The sequence below is a fragment of the Artemia sp. Qi Xiang Cuo genome, chromosome 3 (assembly GCF_049724085.1).
Source record: "Artemia sp. Qi Xiang Cuo chromosome 3, ASM4972408v1, whole genome shotgun sequence".
Classification (NCBI taxonomy): Eukaryota; Metazoa; Arthropoda; class Branchiopoda; order Anostraca; family Artemiidae; genus Artemia; species Artemia sp. Qi Xiang Cuo.
In genome coordinates, this window is record NC_142796.1 from 30,134,477 (window position 1) to 30,152,976 (window position 18,500).

The window sequence follows — 18,500 nt, forward strand, 5'->3', positions numbered from 1 at the left end:
TGCAAGTTTATTAAAAAGATTTGGTGTCTCGGATTGTCTTATGCTCCTTCAAAATCTAGGAAAGCTGCTACTAGGATATTATTATTTGAGAAAGATTCATTTATTGCATTTGTTAGAAAAATGAAAGCATCTGTTGAGGACTGGTATTTCCTGAATCCAGTTTGAGTGCGTAGGATCATGTTATTTTTCTCAACAAACCAGAGGAGTATGTGATAAATCATTTTCTCCATTATTTTCCCCATCACAGGTGTAATCATGATGGGCCTCTAAGACTCAAGGTTATCTTTTGGTTTATTTTTCTTTAGGATTGGTAGGAGGGACGAACATTTCCATATATTGGGGAACCTAGAAGATGCCCAAGCGTGATTATAACAATTTATCAGTTCTTGTTTGTATGAAGGTGTGAGATTCATTATCCATGTGGGGTGTATATTGTCATAGCTGCTGCTAGTTTTGAACCTAATATGATGTATTGCATTATTCAATTCCTGGATTGAAAATGGATTAGTTATGTACTCGGATCCTGGGCGTGGTTGGTAACTAGGGTTCATAGGAATTGTGGACAGTTTGCTTTGATTATTTGATGTTAGCTTATTAACAAAAAGAGTTGCAAATAGGTTAGCCATTCAATATCATTGTCATAATGGGTATTATTATGTATAAGCTCATACAGCAGTGGGTTGGGAGAAGTCTTTTTCCCACATATGTGGCTTATGACTTTATGTATAATTGGCTCATGCGTTTCTCTGGAGAGATTATTTGCAAAATTATTCCAGTATTTATATTTAGCATCTATTATAGTCCTTTTTAGATTAGATTCTGCTTGTAATTTTTTTAAATATGTAGTAGGTGATGGGTTTTTTATGAATTCTGTCCTAGCTGCCGTTTATATCCTCCAATTATTTAGGCACTCATTTGTCCACCATGCTTTAGGAATTTGTTTAGGGAATGTTTTCTTAGGTGTTGTCCTGGGAATAGCATGATTAGCTGTATTTATTAGTAAAGATGTCAAGGCTTCAGCATGTGTGTCAACTGTTGTGTTAGAAATGCATGAACTTTGGGTGAAACTTGTAATTTCATCATTTAGCTTATTTTGGAAAATAGACCAATTTGCTTTAGTGTTGATATATTTGGAGGTATGAGATGAAGGTCCAGCAGGCTCATTTAGGGAGCAAATTATAGCAAAGTGGTCTGTACATAGACTATCAATTTTATTTATGTCAATTTTGTTCAAAAAATTTAAAGACACAATTTGTAGGTCAATTGTGAAGAATTTGCCACTTTTGGGGTTAAAATATGTATTCAGGTTTGGAGGGGTAGCAACAGATAATTCATTATTATTTGAGGTCATATGCTCAATAAATTTACCAGCTTTATTTGCTGGTTTATTCCCCCACAAAAGGCTGTGGGCATTGAAATCACCACAAATACTGATATTATTTAAAATATTAGAATTATTTATATAATTAAAGAAATCCTTGGCATCTGTAGTTTGGCCATTAGGGTTATAAAAGCTTATTATGTAGGTTTTTAAATTATTCAGCCAAACGCTTATACCAATTACATCAACATCATTTTCAAAATCTGGAAAATTGATGCCACAAAATTTTATATTATCATTAACTAATAAAGCTACACCACCTCCTTTTCTCTCTGAAGATATATCCTTTCTCAGGATAGTATATCCCAGAGACTTAATTTGTTGATTTAGGGTTAAATGAGAATCCTGGAGGCAAGCAATATTAATGGAATTATTATTAATAAATGATATTAGTTCATTTAGCTTATTTTCAGTGAGTGATCTTACATTCCTTTGGAGTATTGATAAATGTTGTGTTGTTGATTTATTCTTCATATGACTGTGTATCAATGTTCAGCTTTGTTAAAAGTAAAGCAAGATCTTTTTTTGCTTGAATGAGCATATCATCTGGGATGTAGATTTTTGCCAATTCTGCAATAATTTTTGTTTTCTGTAGTTGATGTATGTTCATGGCCTGAACTGCATTACAGTTTAGAATGAATAAGCATATATTTGGGGATTGCATTTTTGGTAGTGCATCCTGTTTGTTGATTAAGGGATTGATTCCTGGTAGTGTTTCTGGTTTGTTTCTTCTAGGGAGGAAGGGCCGGGCTGGCCTCATCTCACCGGAAAACGAGACTTGCTGGCTTGGTGATTCCTTCTGCTAGGGATTTGAGCTAGGGGGCTTTGAATATATTGTTTTGTCTGGGGTGCTTGATGCATTTGGGGCATTTGACTTGGGGGTTTTGGTTGGTTTCATTACAGGCTTTATTTTGTATTGTTGGGCAGCATTTGCTTCCATTGCTGCAAAGGGGTATGGGATGGCTTTCTCTGTTGATATTTGGAGTGTTAGAGCTCTTTTCTTGTATGCAGGGCATAATGATTTATTTGTAGATTCATGTGGGCCTTTGCAATTGATGCATGTAGGCTGGGTGTTTTTGCAAGTTGTCAGCTCTTTAGGATGGAAAGATTTACAATTACTACACTCTTGGAGAATTTCATTGCATTTGTTTGTCGTGTGTCCCAGTTTGAAACACTTCTGACACTGAATAGGCTTAGGTTTGTATGTGTAAGAAGGCGCTAGGCTCACTTCTTCTTCTTCTTCCAATTCACAGCAGGCGGGCTATTCAGTTGGTACTATTTAGCCCTCTTCTTTTTGCTTCACTCTGTGGGCTACAGAGCTACTGTCTTGGTTGTCTCTTATTTATTAGATATTCTCAGATATCTTTCAGTAGATATTTTGACTCAAGGAGTTCAAATATAAGACGAAAGATATCGATTTCTGTGCTCTCTGTGCAGGTATAGTTGGCTAGGCTCTTGGCTGAAAGTGATATTTTGTGGTGTTTGAAGCATTTTAACAGTTTACAAAGTAAGGTATGTTATGCAGACGTCAGCATATTACATTCAAATAGGCAATGGTCAATTGTTTCATTATTCATATTACAATGCCTGCAAAGAACGGACAGGGGAATTGAACCACTTGAATTAGAAGACTTATATGAGAATGCAAGGAAATTTAGTCCATTTGTTCCAGAACGAATTCTATGATACATTTTAGAAAGATACTTATTGGGAAAGGGGGAAAGGATAGGGTTAATCTTATTAAAATTAATATCTGATAGCCTCCATCGGTAAATATCTCTAATTGGGATTGGTGTCCCACTTGGCTGGTCAATATTTATAGCATTTTTTGCTATTTCATCAACCTGATGATTACCACTTCTGCCAGAGTGGCTAGGAATGTACTGAAAATAAGTTTTCATGCCACTTGAAGCAAGATTATCAATAATACTGAGACAATGATAAGTGTCAATGTCCAACTTATATTGAGGAGCTGAGGCCAGCATCTCAAGGTTTAATAGAGAGTTAGAATATATGATAATATTATTTGAATTTGCAATCAAAGGTTGGTTTTCCTTAAGGTGTTCTAATGCCATGATTATGGCATTTAACTCAGCAGACATTATAGATAAATTATTATATAATCTCTCGCCCATTGCAATTTTCAGGTGAGGAAGGAAAACACCACTTGCAACATTCTCAATCATTTTTGAACCATTAACAAATATTTGGAAGTGATTTTTATAGGTAATTGTATTAAGTTCTGCAAATTTTTTCTGGACAAAAGCAATGGGGGTTAAATCTTTATTCCACTTTGAGAACTCATTATTTACTATGGGACTTGACCAACTACATGGGGGGTATCGGGCGAAAGTGGGTGCAATAGACTTTGCTGGTATGGGGAACTTCTTCTGAATATTGGCATACTCATCTGCCATGCCTCTATACATGGCTGGATTTCTTAACCAATTATGTAGTGTGTGTGAGGTATTTGATTCAATTTTTGTAAAATGTTTTGTCAAGAGAAAGCTACGTCTCTCCCTTATTGTTGTTAATCCACTCTCCATAAGCAGAAACTTGGTGCTTGTGGGTTTCCTAAGACCAAATATGAGACGTATTATATCATTTTGTGTTGTTTCAATTTTTGCATCTGGGTCTTTGCACAATCACCATAGACGATGAGCCCATGGTCATTGTGGGGTCTTATATGTGATTTATAAGACTGGAGTCAGCTTTTCTCCTTACATTCCCAGGGTGTAGAAATAAGTATTTTTAGTATATTTGCTTTTCTATAGCATTTTTTTATTGTGTTTGAAATGTGGAGGTGGAAATTAAGTTTTTGGTCAAGCATGAGACCTAGGTTAATAATATGATTATCTTCTGGAATAGTTGTTTTATTTAGAGTTAGTTTTGCATTAACATGGTTTCGCTTCCGGTGAAATTGGATTATTTTTGACTTGGTGGGTGCAATGGGTAAATCTGAATGTAGAGAGAATTTTTCGAACTGGAAAAGTGACTTTTGCAGATTTGACTATGCTATCTGGAAGGTGTTGCCAGATGACCATAGCACCAGATCATCAGCATATTGTAGATTCGTGTGGGGTAGGTTCATGTCCCAGAGATATAGGGCAAATAGGAGGCAACTGAGGACTGCTCCCTGAGGTAGGCCTTTGGTTATTGTCTTTTGGGGTGAAAAGGCTGAACCTACATAAACAATGAACCGTTGAACTTATAAGAATGATTTAATAAAATATGCTACCTGAGGGGGTATTCAGTAGTTTACTAGTTTGTTTAAAAGTATTGTGTTGTTTACATTGCCAAACACCCCCTCAAAATCAATGACAGCAGCTCCTAAGACACTATTTTTTTAGAATGATTCATTGATTGCATTTGTTAGCAAAATGAAAGCATCTGTTGAGGAGTGGTGTTTCCTGAATCCAGTTTGAGCGTGAGGGATCATATTATTTTTTTCAACAAACCAGAGGAGTCTGTGATAGATCATTTTCTCCATTATTTTCCCCATCACAGGAGTAATCATTATGGGCCTATAAGACTCAGGGTTATCTTTTGGTTTATTTTTCTTTAGGATTGGTAGGAGGGACGAACAATTCCATATATTGGGGAACATAAAAGATGCCCAAGCGTAATTATAAAAATTTAGCAGTTCTTGTTTGTATGAAGGTGTGAGATTCTTTATCCATGTAGGGTGTATATTGTCATAGCTGCCGCTTGTTTTGGTCATAATATGATGTATTACATTATTCAATTCCTGGATTGAAAATGGATTAGTTATGTACTCGGATCCTGGGCGTGGTTGGTAACTTGGGTTCATAGGAATTGGGGACAGTTTTCTTTGATTATTCGATGTTAGCTTATTAACAAAAAGAGTTGCAAATAGGTTAGCTTTTTCATTATCATTGTCATAATGGGTATTATTATGTATAAGCTCATACAGGAGTGGGTGTGGCTTATGACTTTATGTATAATTGGCTCATGTGTTTCTCTGGAGAGATTATTCGCAAAATTATTCCAGTATTTATATTCAGCATCTATTATAGTCCTTTTTAGATTAGATTCTGCTTGTAATTTTTTTAAATATGTAGTAGGTGATGCTTTTTTTATGAATTCTGTCCTAGCTGCCTTTTTTATTCTCCATTTATTTAGGCATTCATTTGTCCACCATGCTTTAGGAATTTGTTTAGGGAATATTTTCTTAGATGTTGTCCTGGGAATAGCATGATTAGCTGTATTTATTAGTAAAGATGTCAAGGCTTCAGCATGTGTGTCAACTGTTGTGTTTGAAATGCATGAACTTTGGGTGAAACTTGTAATTTCATCATTTAGCTTATTTTGGAACATAGACCAATTTGCTTTAGTGTTGATATATTTGGAGGTATGAGATAGAGTTTCAGCAGGTTCATTTAGCGAGCAAACTATAGCAAAGTGGTCAGTACACAGACTATCAATTTTATTTATGTAAATTTTGTTCAAAAAACTTAATGACACAATTTGTAGGTCAATTGTGGAGAATCTGCCACTTTTGGGGTTGAAATATGTATTGAGGTTTGGAGGGGTAGCAACAGCTAATTTATTATTATTTGAAGTCATATGCTCAATGAATTTACCAGCTTTAGTTGCTGGTTTATTCCCCCACAAAAGGCTGTGGGCATTGAAATCTCCACAAATAATGATATTTTTTAACATATTAGTATTATTTACATAATTAAAGAAGTCCTTGGCATCTGTAGTTTGGCCATTAGGGTTATAAAAGCTTATTATGTATGTTTTTAAATTATTCAGCCAAACACTGATACCAATTGCATCAACATCATTTGCAAAATCTGGAAAATTGATGCCACAAAATTTTATATTATTTTTAACTAATAAAGCTACCCCACCTCCTTTTCTCTCTGAAGATCTATCCTTTCTGAGGATAGCATATTCCAGAGACTTAATTCGTTGATTTTGGGTTAAATGAGTTTCCTGGAGGCAAGTAATATTAATGGAATTATTATTCATAAAAGATATTAGTTCATTTAGCTTATTTTCTGTGAGTGATCTTACATTCCATTGGAGTATTGATATATGTTGTGTTGTTGATTTATTCTTCATATGGCTGTGTATCAATGTTCAGCTTTGTTAAAAGTAAAGCAAGATCTTTTTTTGCTTGAATGAGCATATAATCTGGGATGTAGATTTTTGCCAATTCTGCAATGATTTTTGTTTTCTGTAGTTGATATATGTTCATGGCCTGAACTGCATTACAGTTTAGAATGACTAAGCATATATTTGGGGATTGCATTTTTGGTTGTGCATCCTGTTTGTTGGTTAGGGGATTGATTCTTGGTAGTGTTTCTGGTTTGTTTGTTCTTGGGAGGGGGGGCCAGACTGACCTCATCTCACCGGACAAGGAGGCTTGTTGGCTTGGTGATTCCTTCTGATAGGGATTTGAGCTTGGGGGCTTAGAAGATGGTGTTTTATATGGGGTGCTTAATGCATTGAGGGCGTTTGACTTGGGGGTTTTGGTTGGTTTCATTACAGGCTTTATTTGGTATTGTTGGGCAGCATTTGCTTCCATTGCTGCAAAGGGGTATAGGATGGCCTTCTCTGTTGACATTTGGAGTGTTAGAACTCTTTTCTTGTTAAGCAGGGGTAAGCAGGGCTTAACGATTTATTTGTAGACTCCTGAGGGCTTTAGTAATTGATGCATTTAGGCTGATTGTTGTTGCAAGTTGGCAGCTCTTTAGGACGGAAAGCTTTACAATAACTACACTCTTGGATAATTTCATTGAATTTGTTTGTTGTGTGTCCCAGTTTGAGACACTTATGACACTGGATAGGCTTAGGTTTGTATTCCTTGTGCGGTTTGATTAGCCCAAATAGGAATAATTTTTCTGGGAAATTAATTTTTTCCTTCAGTGTGAATAAGAAGGATCTAATAGTTTTTAGGCCATTAGAGTTAGGTTTGCCAAGTTGGGTAACATCCTCAACTGGAATTGTGTTTCCAGTCCTATCTGATAGCCCTTCTTTTAACTCCTGAGTGGATATATCTGGGGGAACATTATAAACTACTATTCTTGTTGGTGATTGTTTTGGGTTCCAATTAGATGCAATAATTTGGGTATTCAGAAGGCATTTTAGGTTAATTATTGTATTTGCTGATTTCTGATCTTCTACAGCTATTAGCAGAGATCCATCACGGTTAATATTAAGAGAGAACATTGATTTTAGCAATTTAAAAATTGCAATTCTTATTGCAGTGATCATTTTTATTTCAAAGGGGGTAGTAGGAGTAATTTCAAGGCAAATTCCTAAGTTTTTGGAGGGAGGATCTTGGGCAGGGAGAGGGGAAATGCTTTTGATTGGGGAGATTTTTTTCCTTTTTTTAGAGCTTCTAGAGAGGACCTCTTGAAACCTATTATCATCATTTATGGTTACATTAGCCCCTACACTTATCATTGTCCTATTCTCCAAATTGGAGCTATAATTTGAACTTTGAGATAGTGTGCTTGACCAGCCAAGACGGGTATATTTCAATGTGGCACTTTCACTGTAACTTGATGGGATCTGGGGGGACTTTTTTTTTGGATGACTTCTAAACATTGCTTATTCGACAAAGCCTTAAACAAAAAAAGACAAAACTGAAACAAGAAGGGAAAATAGAATAGTATCAAACCGGGTGTACTATACTATGGGGAGGAGAAACACCACAGTATAGCTCTGAGGATGAGTTGAGCAGGATTGGTTTGGTACAACTGCTGATTAGAAGCGATAATAATTCACAAGAAAATATATTTTAATTTTCTTATAAGGTTGCTGTTGTGTTTTTGACTTCTTACATATTTACTGACTAGTACACTTCTTCTTCCTCTCATACTGTCTCTATTTACAGGTCTGCTTTTGAAATCACACACTGTAATAAGTACCTTCAGAAAGGTATGTGTAAGAAGGCGCTAGGCTCGCTTCTTACATATTCACAAACTAGTTCACTTCTTCTTCTTCTCATACTGTCTCTATTTACAGGTCTACTTTTAAAATCACTCTTTACAGGTTCAGTTTCAGGGGTTTTCTTACAAGTCGGCTGTATCTCGTGCATGCTGTCATTGGTGTCACGCTTGATTCCAGGGGTGGCACCGCGGTAGCGCTCTGGCAGGGGCTAGGGATTTGATTCCGATCCTGGATCGGCAACGGGGACATGAACTGGTCTGCCTGCAACAGCAAGGGTGGTGGCTTGGCAGTTGCATATGGCACTATGGCATCGTCAAGTCCTTCGCGAACCAAACTCGTTCCTTTCGGACTTTGATGTGGGTGGGCTGATAGGTGCTTGCAGTTCCTCTGCAGAATCGTACCTTCGTTTGTGTGCACCCGGTACGATCGTGGCTGTTTTGCATGAGAAACCACAACGGCCTGTTTCCACGGTCCATCGGGCTTTTTCTGAATGTGGACCGCATCGCCGTGGTTGAGCTGATTTAAAGCCTTGGCTGATTTGTTGTGGTAAATTCTCTGGCGTTTCTGCATTTCAGTTCTTTGCTGAGTGAACTGTTTGGTCGGGACGACCTTCTTCTTTTGGTGATGTGTGGTGCCTGGTAGGATGGATCTTAGTTGGCAAGACATAAGGAGTTGAGCTGGAGATGCAAACCCATCGACTGGTGTATTCCGGTATTCTAATAGACCCAAAAAGGGGTCTTCTCCGTTTTCCGTTGCCTTGGTCATGATGTTTTTTATAATCTGCACAGCTTTCTTGGCGAGTCCATTGGATTTGGGATACCTAAGGCTAGATGTGCTCAATGAAATACTCCAGACTTTGGCAAAATTGATGAATTCCCTGGAAGTGAACTGAGGGCCATTGTCAGACATTAGCTGTGATGGTATGTCATGCCGGGCAAAGTGGGCCTTAAGTCGCGTTCTGACCGCGTTGGACGATGTCGTCGTAAGTCTGTCGACTTCGAAGAAATGGCTGTGATAATCGACAGTTGCTAAGAAACTGGAGCCATTCCATTCGAACAGATCTGTAGCGATCTTTTGCCAAGGAAGCGTTTCTATGCTGTGGTTGATCATCGGCTCCTTCGAGTTATTTAGCATGTGCTTGGATCATGTTTGGCATTTTGCTATATACTGTTCGATGTCTAGCTGAGGCCTGGCCAGTACACTAACATTCTTGCTTTCTGTTTGGTTTTCTCGGTTCCAAGGTGGGCTGCATGTAGCTGCTGGAGTGTGGCTAACTGCAGGTTCTTGGGAATGATCAATCTTTCTCCCTTGAGAAGAATGCCTTTTGTGAAAGACAGCTTGTGTTGGACGTTCCAGTAGGTTAGGATGTTGGTTGGGCACTCTTTTCTAGTACTCGGCCAGCCCTCTTGAATCGTTGTGATTAGGGTGCTCAAGGTTTCATCCTGCGTTGTTTCCGTCCGTATCTGCTCAAGCTTCTGGTCACTGGCAGGAAGGTTCTGTACTACGTGGTGTACATAGATATCCAGATCTTCTTCCAATTTTGGATCTGTATCACTAAGATGGTGGCGTGACAGAGCGTCAGCAACTGGGATTTCGGATCCTGGTCGAACCTCAGACTCAGGTCGTAAGGCTCGAACTGAAACATTAATCGCTGCACTCGTGGTGGGGCTTTGTGAATGGGATTTGCTACAACGGTTTCGAGGGGGTGGTGGTCAGTTTTGACGTCAACGTGGCAACCGTACAGATAATGGTGGAAGTCTTTACAGCAATACACGATGGCGTATAACTCTTTTTCGAGTTGCGAATAGTTCTGCTCTGTCTTGCTGAGCGATCTCGATGCATATGCTGTGACCTGCCCTTCCGAAACAAGGTGGGCGCCGAGCCCGTGGCTGGAGGCATCAACAATGAGTTCGACGTTCTTGCTCTGATGGTTGAAGAACGGGGTGTTCAACACTATAGAGCGTTTCAGGTCCTCGAGTGTTTGGGTGTTCTCCTCTGACCAGATGAATGGCTCTGCTTTGGTCAGGTCATGGAGTGGTTTATTTTTTGTGGATATGCTTGGTATGTATTTGGGAAGATAGTTTATCGTCCCAAAGAGGGTTAGCAGTTCTTCTCGGCATGATGAGTTTGGCATGTGGTTAATGGCGCGAATCTTCTTGAGATCTGGCCGCATCCCCGTGGAGCTGATTATGTGTCCGAAGTAGCTGACACTGGAGGCCGAAAACTCGCACTTATCTTCATTGAAACGGATACCCTTAGCTAGGGCATGTTCAAGTATCGCTGCTAGGCTTTCACCGTGCTCTTCTTGCGTCGCACCGTACACGATCATGTCATCAATGATGATGAAGAAACCCTCTAGGCCTCCAAAGGCTTCTTCCATCCTCCTCTGAAACTCATCTTGCGCTGAGATGATTCCGAAGGGCATTCGCTTGAAACGATATCTTCCATATATTGTGCTGAATGTCATGAGGTAAGACGAATCTTCGGAGAGCGGAATTGACCAGTAACCAGAACGGGCATCAAGTTTTGTGAATATTTTCACTCCGTATAGCTTGGAGGTGACGTCGTCTAGAGTGGGAATGGGATAGTGGGGCCGTTTGATGGACTTGTTTAGGTCCATGGGGTCTATAAACAGTCTTATGGACCCGTCCTTCTTCTCAACCATAACCATCGAATTGACCCACTCTGTTGGGGTAATGACCCCAACAGAGTCATCCCTTTTCGATAATCCCTAGGTCTTCTAGGCGACTGAGTTCATGCTTGAATTTATCCTGCATGGCCGCGGGTACTCGTCTTGCTGGGTTGACAGTTGAGGTGGTATTGTCTTCCAGGTATATGTTGCATTCTCCTTCGAGTTTCCCGATTCCTTTAAACACTTCTTTGTGCTTTTCCCTCAGGAACGGTACTCTTGAAGATGTTGAGTTGACGTTCAGTATCAGCTTAATCAGGTCCAAATCAGGGCTTGAACGGTAGCCTATGATGAGGGCTTTTGAAGTTTCTACAACAAAGAATTGTTGCCTGCTGCTGAGGTTATTTTTGTAGCTGCATGATAATTCACAGACCCAAGTTACAGGGATCTTTGCTCCACAGTAGCTGGTGAGGTGCTGGCTTGTGGGTTTCACGGTGGGCTTTGGGGTGATGAGGTCAAAGTACTTCCTTGGAATGATATTGACCTGGGCCCCTGTGTCGATTTTGGACCCTGACAGGGAACCGATTGCTGATGATCAAAGGTATCACTGCTTCGTCTTTGTTTTTGCTTTGTTCAATGGAGTACAGGAATACGGTTTCATCACTGGAGTCCGCTTTGACAGTGTCTTCTTCCACTGCGTTTACTGTCTTACTTCGACAAACTCGTGCAAAATGGTTGAGCTTTTTGCAGATGGAGCATGACTTGCCCTTTGCTGGGCAGACATGGGAGGGGGAGTATGTTCCACCACAGAAGTAGCATGGTTTGCTCTTTGAGCCACTTGCTTCCTGTTTTTTCCTGCTGCTGTTCCGGTTTGGGTAGCGTGAGATGGCATCGATCTCTTGCTTTATGGGAATAGACTTAGTTCCATGGAATGTCTTAAGCTGTGCCTGGGTCACTTCGTGGGTTCTGCACATAATGGTTGCTTTTTCAAGCGTAAGTTCATCACCTTCAGTCAGGAGCTTCTCACGTACGTTTTGGTTTAGTATTCCGCAAACTATGCGATCGTGGACCATTTCGTTTGGGTCCGAGTAAGAACATGGTTTCACTAATATCTTGAGCTCTGTAATATATTTTTTTACACTTTCTGCCTCGGTTTGGTCTTGTTATTGGAACAGATACCGTGCCAAAAACTGTATTCTTCTGTGGTGATGTATATGGCTTAAATTTCTCAAGGTATCGTTCAATTTTGTTCCGCTCCTCGTCTGCAATCGTGAAGGTGTTGAATATTTCTCGTCCTTTTGCTCCAGCCCAGATAAGTAGGTAGGCACAGAGAGCTTTCTCTGTTTTGCCTGACAGTGGGCCTGCAAACATCAGTTGGGCAAGCTCTTGGAAACGGTCCCATTCGTCTGCTAGGGAGCTGGCTTCCCAGTTGATTGATGGCTGTAGTACATCCATGAGATCCCACTTCTGACACCATGTAATACTTTTCTAGTATAAAGGTTTATTGACCCAGGCTACCTACAAAGAAAAGCAACATCTAAGCACAGCACAAGCATTAAGTAAGTGCAAGCATAGTATAGGCACAAACAGGGAAGTAAGCACAAGCATTAAGCGGGAATTAGGCGGAATGCTAGAAGGACATTCTGGTATTTCTTTATCAACTCAGAGTTATCCTGTCAGTTTCTTTAGATTTTATAATGCCCAGTTTAGGGAGTCTTATTAGGACCTTTTTCTCATTGACTGACAAACGGGATATTACACATACTATATAACATGATAGTGTGGGAGGGATTGGTGCATAGGATAATCTAGAAAAAAGAGGCAAAGTGAGCTATAAATATATTATCTTTGCCCACTGGGGATGCCTTGATTACACCATTATGTTTAAGGTCAAGGATGGTAGGTTGGCTACAGACATGTCTTCGGGTAGATTTGAGATTTTACTTGATGTCAAAGGCAAGTTTTTCCTCATATTCTAAGTTTTGGCTCTTGGTTCCTGTAGAAACAAAGGGTCAATGCCATTGTGTATCTTAGGCAACCTTATTTGGTCTATTCTATTGTACTCTTTCCAGGCTTTGGCTTTTCTGTGATGAACAGAAAAGTCAAAGCCTCAGCAAGTTCACCTGATTTGTTGAGTAACAAGCTTTTGTTAACCCTCAAATTTCATTTCAAAATAGTGTCAGCAAATAAAGCTTCTTTAGTTCAGCTGTTTCAGACTGAGGGTGGTGGAATTGAAAATAAGCTAGATTAATATTGGTCAAGCATGGATTGCATCTTATTTTCTTCTTTGGTGCTTAAGTATATTTCAAGTGGTCTTAATAGTAGATATGTGTTATGTGAGTTAATATTTTCTTGTACTTTTTTCAGACACTTCGAAATAATTTACATTCACTCTGGTGTTTTTTTCTGGGATTTCTATGTTTTCCTTGGGACTATTGTCCTTAAGAGGGGTATAATATTTTCCAGTGATAATTAACATATCTGGAGCTTATAAGGATATCTTGTAATTAAGGTATTTAAGATTTTCTGGTTCAAAGAAAGTATTTCATTTTCCATTTCATACATGCCAACAGTCAAATGATTGTCCAATGAAAGCAGAATTCAACTGTGAAGACCTGTTTTTGAACTTGCTAAGAAGCTGACATCAAAATTTTGAATAGAGATGGGACTTAGAACCTTATTGCCATTTCTGGGCAACTTTGGATATGTAGATGGTATTAAAGAAAAATTGATGAAGACCAATGACGCCAAGTCATGTTCAATCACCCAGCTATTCTAAATTTTGAAAACGAATTGGCTAAAGAATATTGTGGATATCTATTGAACCTGAAGAAAGATGCTGGAAATAATCATTTTAGCCATGTCAAAATGCTGATCTAATTTTTTGCCATTGCCAATGCATTGTAATCCCGGAGATAGTGCACCATTTCCATATTTAAGGACCCATCAGCAAGCTTTTTATGTCTGATATATTTTAGTAGCATTATTATTTAGAAGTGGTATTTGGTCATTGAAGGGTTAATGTCTGCTTTTGATAATAGGAAATGATCAATGTGTTGTTCAATGTTCCTTGTATTTTGGGTGTTTTGTCTATCATTCTTGCCAGGTCCTGTGTGTGAAGTGGCAAGGCGATAGATCCAGAGAAATTGTCTCAGAGTTTTTGGTTTTCCCTAGCATCAGCAAAAAAACGATGTGATAGAAGATAGTTTCGAGTTTGGTCAGTGATTTTGTTGCTAGCACTTGGCCTGTTGTAATGTCTTCTTCAGCTTCAAAAGTCTTTTGGATTCACCAGCCAAAGCGGACTTTCCCATTTGACAAGCTGGGTAATGTTGGTTAAACTCCTGGGCTAGCGCAAATGTGGAACAAAGAGAATTGGTACCGCTTCTGTATCCATGTATTTGAACTCTTGGTACTTGTGTACCGACCATACTCAAGAAGTGAAGTTAGGTTAGTCATAATGGAATATGCCAAAATCTGATGAAAATATAATACCTTAGTAACAAAAGTATGGAAACTGCAACAGAGAATTATGGAAAGTAGGCCGCCCAGAACGCATTATATTAAATATCTAACCTAACCAACTCTATATATATTAAATATTTAATTAAAATATACCTGCATAGTAGTTTATCTCACTCAGGCTAAGCTGATTATCTCCAAGTGCACACAGAGAAAGCGGTTTTTAACAGACCAAGAACAACAGTGTGGTCAGTATAATACATAAGTACTGAACTCTTAAAAACAGAAAAATTTAAAAATGGTATCTTAAAAGAGGGGGTATCTTAAAAATGGTATCTTACTAACAGAAATCTCACAGTAGTTTATGCATAATTTTAGGAGTGTGTTTAGCTACTGTCTTCACAAAAAAAACTTCCACTACAAATTATTTGAAGAGCTGTGTCTTTTGCTTGTTTAGTTCCTTATGTTTTGTTAACATGCCTTAAGTGCTTCAGAGAAATGAATATATGCTCTTTACAAAATCAGTTTCCTCTATGGTAAATTCAAAAAAAAAAATTCTTTACCACTCTGCTTCTTACTTTTTAGGCCTTGACACTTAAAATGTAGAAAATGACGTTATGTTGTATAACATAGTGTTTTAAGAGAGTAAAATGTATTTGTGACGCAGATACTTTTTGTTACTAAGATATATGTTAAATGTTTTATTGAAAGAATTGATCCTTAACAAAACAGAAGTTATTTGTAACAAGAGATAAATTCAAATTAAGTTTAAACACAACAAAACACAGTTATTTTTTATAATAACGTAGCGATTTTTTCAAACACACTAACGGTTAAAACAGTCAGAATGTGAACTATTTTTTTTTTTAATTAAAATTTTTAATACCATACTCACTCTCCTGGGAGATTATCTCTCATACAGTTCTCTCCATCTGTTAATTGTTTGTCAAATGTAGCTCTCTGACAATAATCTCATCTACAACTTTCACAATGAAGGTAGCGGCTATAGATAATTATAGGGAATGATACTGTCATATTTATTTTATATTTATTTTGCAGGACTAGTTCTTTTGCACCTATCATTGACTGAACATTGTTTATGCTTCCAACTTGGCAGTGTGTCTGTAATCTTACTGACATTGCGATTTATGGTCAAATATGGTTCTCAAATATATGACACTGGAAGGCTAATTTGAGGCAATTACTGACTATTTGTGATAATTGAATAAAAGCTAGTTAAGAGGAATAAATACAGGGTCTACAACTTTTGTACATGATTAGCATTATGTTCATTGATTATATTTGATTTGAGACCAGTGATTCATGAACTTTTAAATATTGCCTTAATTTTATGCTAACGTCTGCTGGTTTTATTGAAAACAATGCAAGTAAAGGCTTCGATCTCTAATTGTACCCCTTATTGCCACAGCAGAATTCATGGTGACAGCATAGCAACTGCTCTAACTTGTGGCAAGAGTGTAAATCAGAAGCTTCTTTGGAAGTATTTGAATTATTTATGCCAGAATTTTTATTGTGTCAAAGATAGCAATGGGAGGAATGCATTACAAACATCTTCTGCATGTGGTAAAAATGATATAGTTGATCGACTGTTGAAGATTAAGGATGTACTAATAAATGCAAAAGATCTGGAAAGTGGAGTTACTGCTTTGCATTTGTCTTTGTTTCATGGTCAAATACAAGTGGCAAGGACATTAATTCAGGTATTTCTTTAGGTTTTTTTTTTCAAAATTTCAAGTAATAAATGTTTTTTATCTGATTCATGTCCAAACCTCAGTTGTAAACCTAAAGAAATGTTGTTACAAAGTGCAGGTGTAGAACTTGGCCTGCACAGATGGGGACGTGTCCCCAAAGTCAGTTTGAAGAATCATCTATGCTGTAGATGGTTCGTATGGAAAGACTATCTGTATGAATAATATACATGGCAAGGAAACTCACTGAGTGAGTGTCTGTAGACTTAGTTAAAAAATATTTCCATGATTTTTTTTGAATCCATTTATCAAGCACTTCCACATTCGAGGATGAAACAGATGACAGAGTAAGCCTTTTATCTATATCAACCTTATTAGATTGATAAAAAACAAATATGTTTGGCCACATAGAGATGAAGGAGGGTAGGGGTGGATGTACCCATAGACCATTGCCATTGGACCCACTCGTATCTGGGCTAATATGCTACAGAATGCTGTATAATTAGGTTGTCAAGCTTCATTATTATGAACGCTATATTAACGCTATTATTATAATTGTTATATATCGTTCATTATTATGAACGCTATAGTAATAGGCTATTAATAAAAAATAAAGATTGCAAATATTTACTATTGAGATTGTAGTTGAAAATACACACTATCATATAATGACAAAATGTAAGTGTGGTAAATAATAGGCTACATATGAACTATTACAATTATTTTATTTTGTCTTTATTCTTTTTTAATTTATGTAGCCTACTGCAAAAGCTCCATCTAATTATTTTTCTCTCGACGCCTTTGTAACTTATATCTACTAGCAAGAACTCCAATAGTTGGTTAAATCTGTTGAGTAGTCATGCCTGTAGGCATTTATTTTTTGTGGGGGGGCCACTTTGAAAAAAAAGCAACACTAAAAATAGGTTGATTATAGGGAAATTACAAGAAATTTGTCAATGGTTTTGAAAATTCTGGCGGGGGGAGGGAGGGGTACAGGTTCAGTCCCCCTCAGTATATATATAAGCTGAGGTTTAACTATAAGAAACTTCGGTTAATACTTTTGCCATCTTTTGCTTGGCCAAAAACATCACTTTTTGTCATGTAATTGCCCAAAATTGATTTTCAATTTAATTTTTTTTTGCTGGTTAAAGTTTGTTTAGAACAGAGTTGAATTTCCATGATGAGGTCTGTGTTTTTATCAAAATATTCCTTTGTATAATTTGCAATCTGCCATGTAGCTTCATCGTCAAATGATATTAGAAGCATTTTATGAGTTTTGGCCTGAGTTTTGACCATTCTGAAAAAAAAAACTCTTCCCATTGTAAGTCCACCATCGTGACTTAGACAAAGCCCATAGAAGTGCATGAGCAAAAATCGACTGCGGAACCAGAAAGACAAATTCTCAAGCATATGCTATAGACTGCTGGTAAGGGATGCAGGATGATGTGGTGTTCATACCATTTCTCTTTTATCAAGTAGCCTAGACAGAAATAGTTCATGCTTTCTACATTTCCCCTCTTATATTGGACATTGGCTGACACTGCAACTATGTAATGTCTATCCTGAAATCTAAGATTTTGTGGACTAAGGTTACTTGTATTTTGTTTCGGAATTCTAAAGGCTTAATTCAGACTGAAAAGCCATCAATTTTCTCAGCAGACTCAATACAGCAAGGTTGACTGTGTAAAGAACAAGGTATCTCCCATGAATTATTTTTTACCTTACCTTTTCAAATAGAAAAAAAACGGTCATAGTAACTTTGAAGGGGATTTAGTCTATTGGAAAGTTCTAGTTCCCAAGTTAAGGTCCAACAGAAATTTGGAGGGCAACCAGCCTCCTTCTTCTGTTTTTCATAACCCTGTTTGTCATTGGATCATAATTTTGAGAAAGTCAGTTCACTTAGAACTTATGTGCCTTTTGGGGGACATGCCCGCAGCCCCGGAGACAAAGACTCTTAAGCTACAGAATATGCTACGATAGGCCCAATAGATATACATTTTAGTAGTAAAAGGTTGGTATGTTAAACCTTATCAAAACCGGAACCATATAAAGAATTTAAATCGGCATGATTAGAGGTACATAACTGACTCAGTACCCCTCCAAACCGTCGTCCTTTCACCACCAGCTTTTGGGAAGAAAAGTAGGCATGTTGCACATGCTGGAATAATGTTAAGGATCCCAAGATTCGTGCAAAACAAGATATGTCCAATTTATGGACTGACTTAGTGCAAAAATGTGCTTAGTCCTAGCTCAATGTAAAAACGAGTGAAGCCCTTGCTGTGGAATTTCGGTGACGCTCTGCGAAAATGAGCTACCCCCTGACTCTGTAAAATATTGGGCCAAGTCCTGATTTTGTGGAAAATCATGTTCAGTGCTTGAGTCATGACTTGTTGTG

The 18,500-nt window shown here is 38.0% G+C and overlaps 1 protein-coding gene across 1 annotated transcript in view; it reads left to right on the forward strand.

Moving 5' to 3' along the window:
• The window catches only part of LOC148953985 (inhibitor of Bruton tyrosine kinase), an 85,335-nt gene that overhangs the window by 16,766 nt on the left and 50,069 nt on the right, over positions 1-18,500 (forward strand). Inside the window, exon 2 of the mRNA XM_089086064.1 lies at positions 15,456-16,117. Within this exon, the coding sequence (XP_088942190.1) occupies positions 15,779-16,117 (339 nt within the window). The 5' untranslated portion in view covers positions 15,456-15,778. The remainder of the gene's footprint in view (positions 1-15,455; positions 16,118-18,500) is intronic.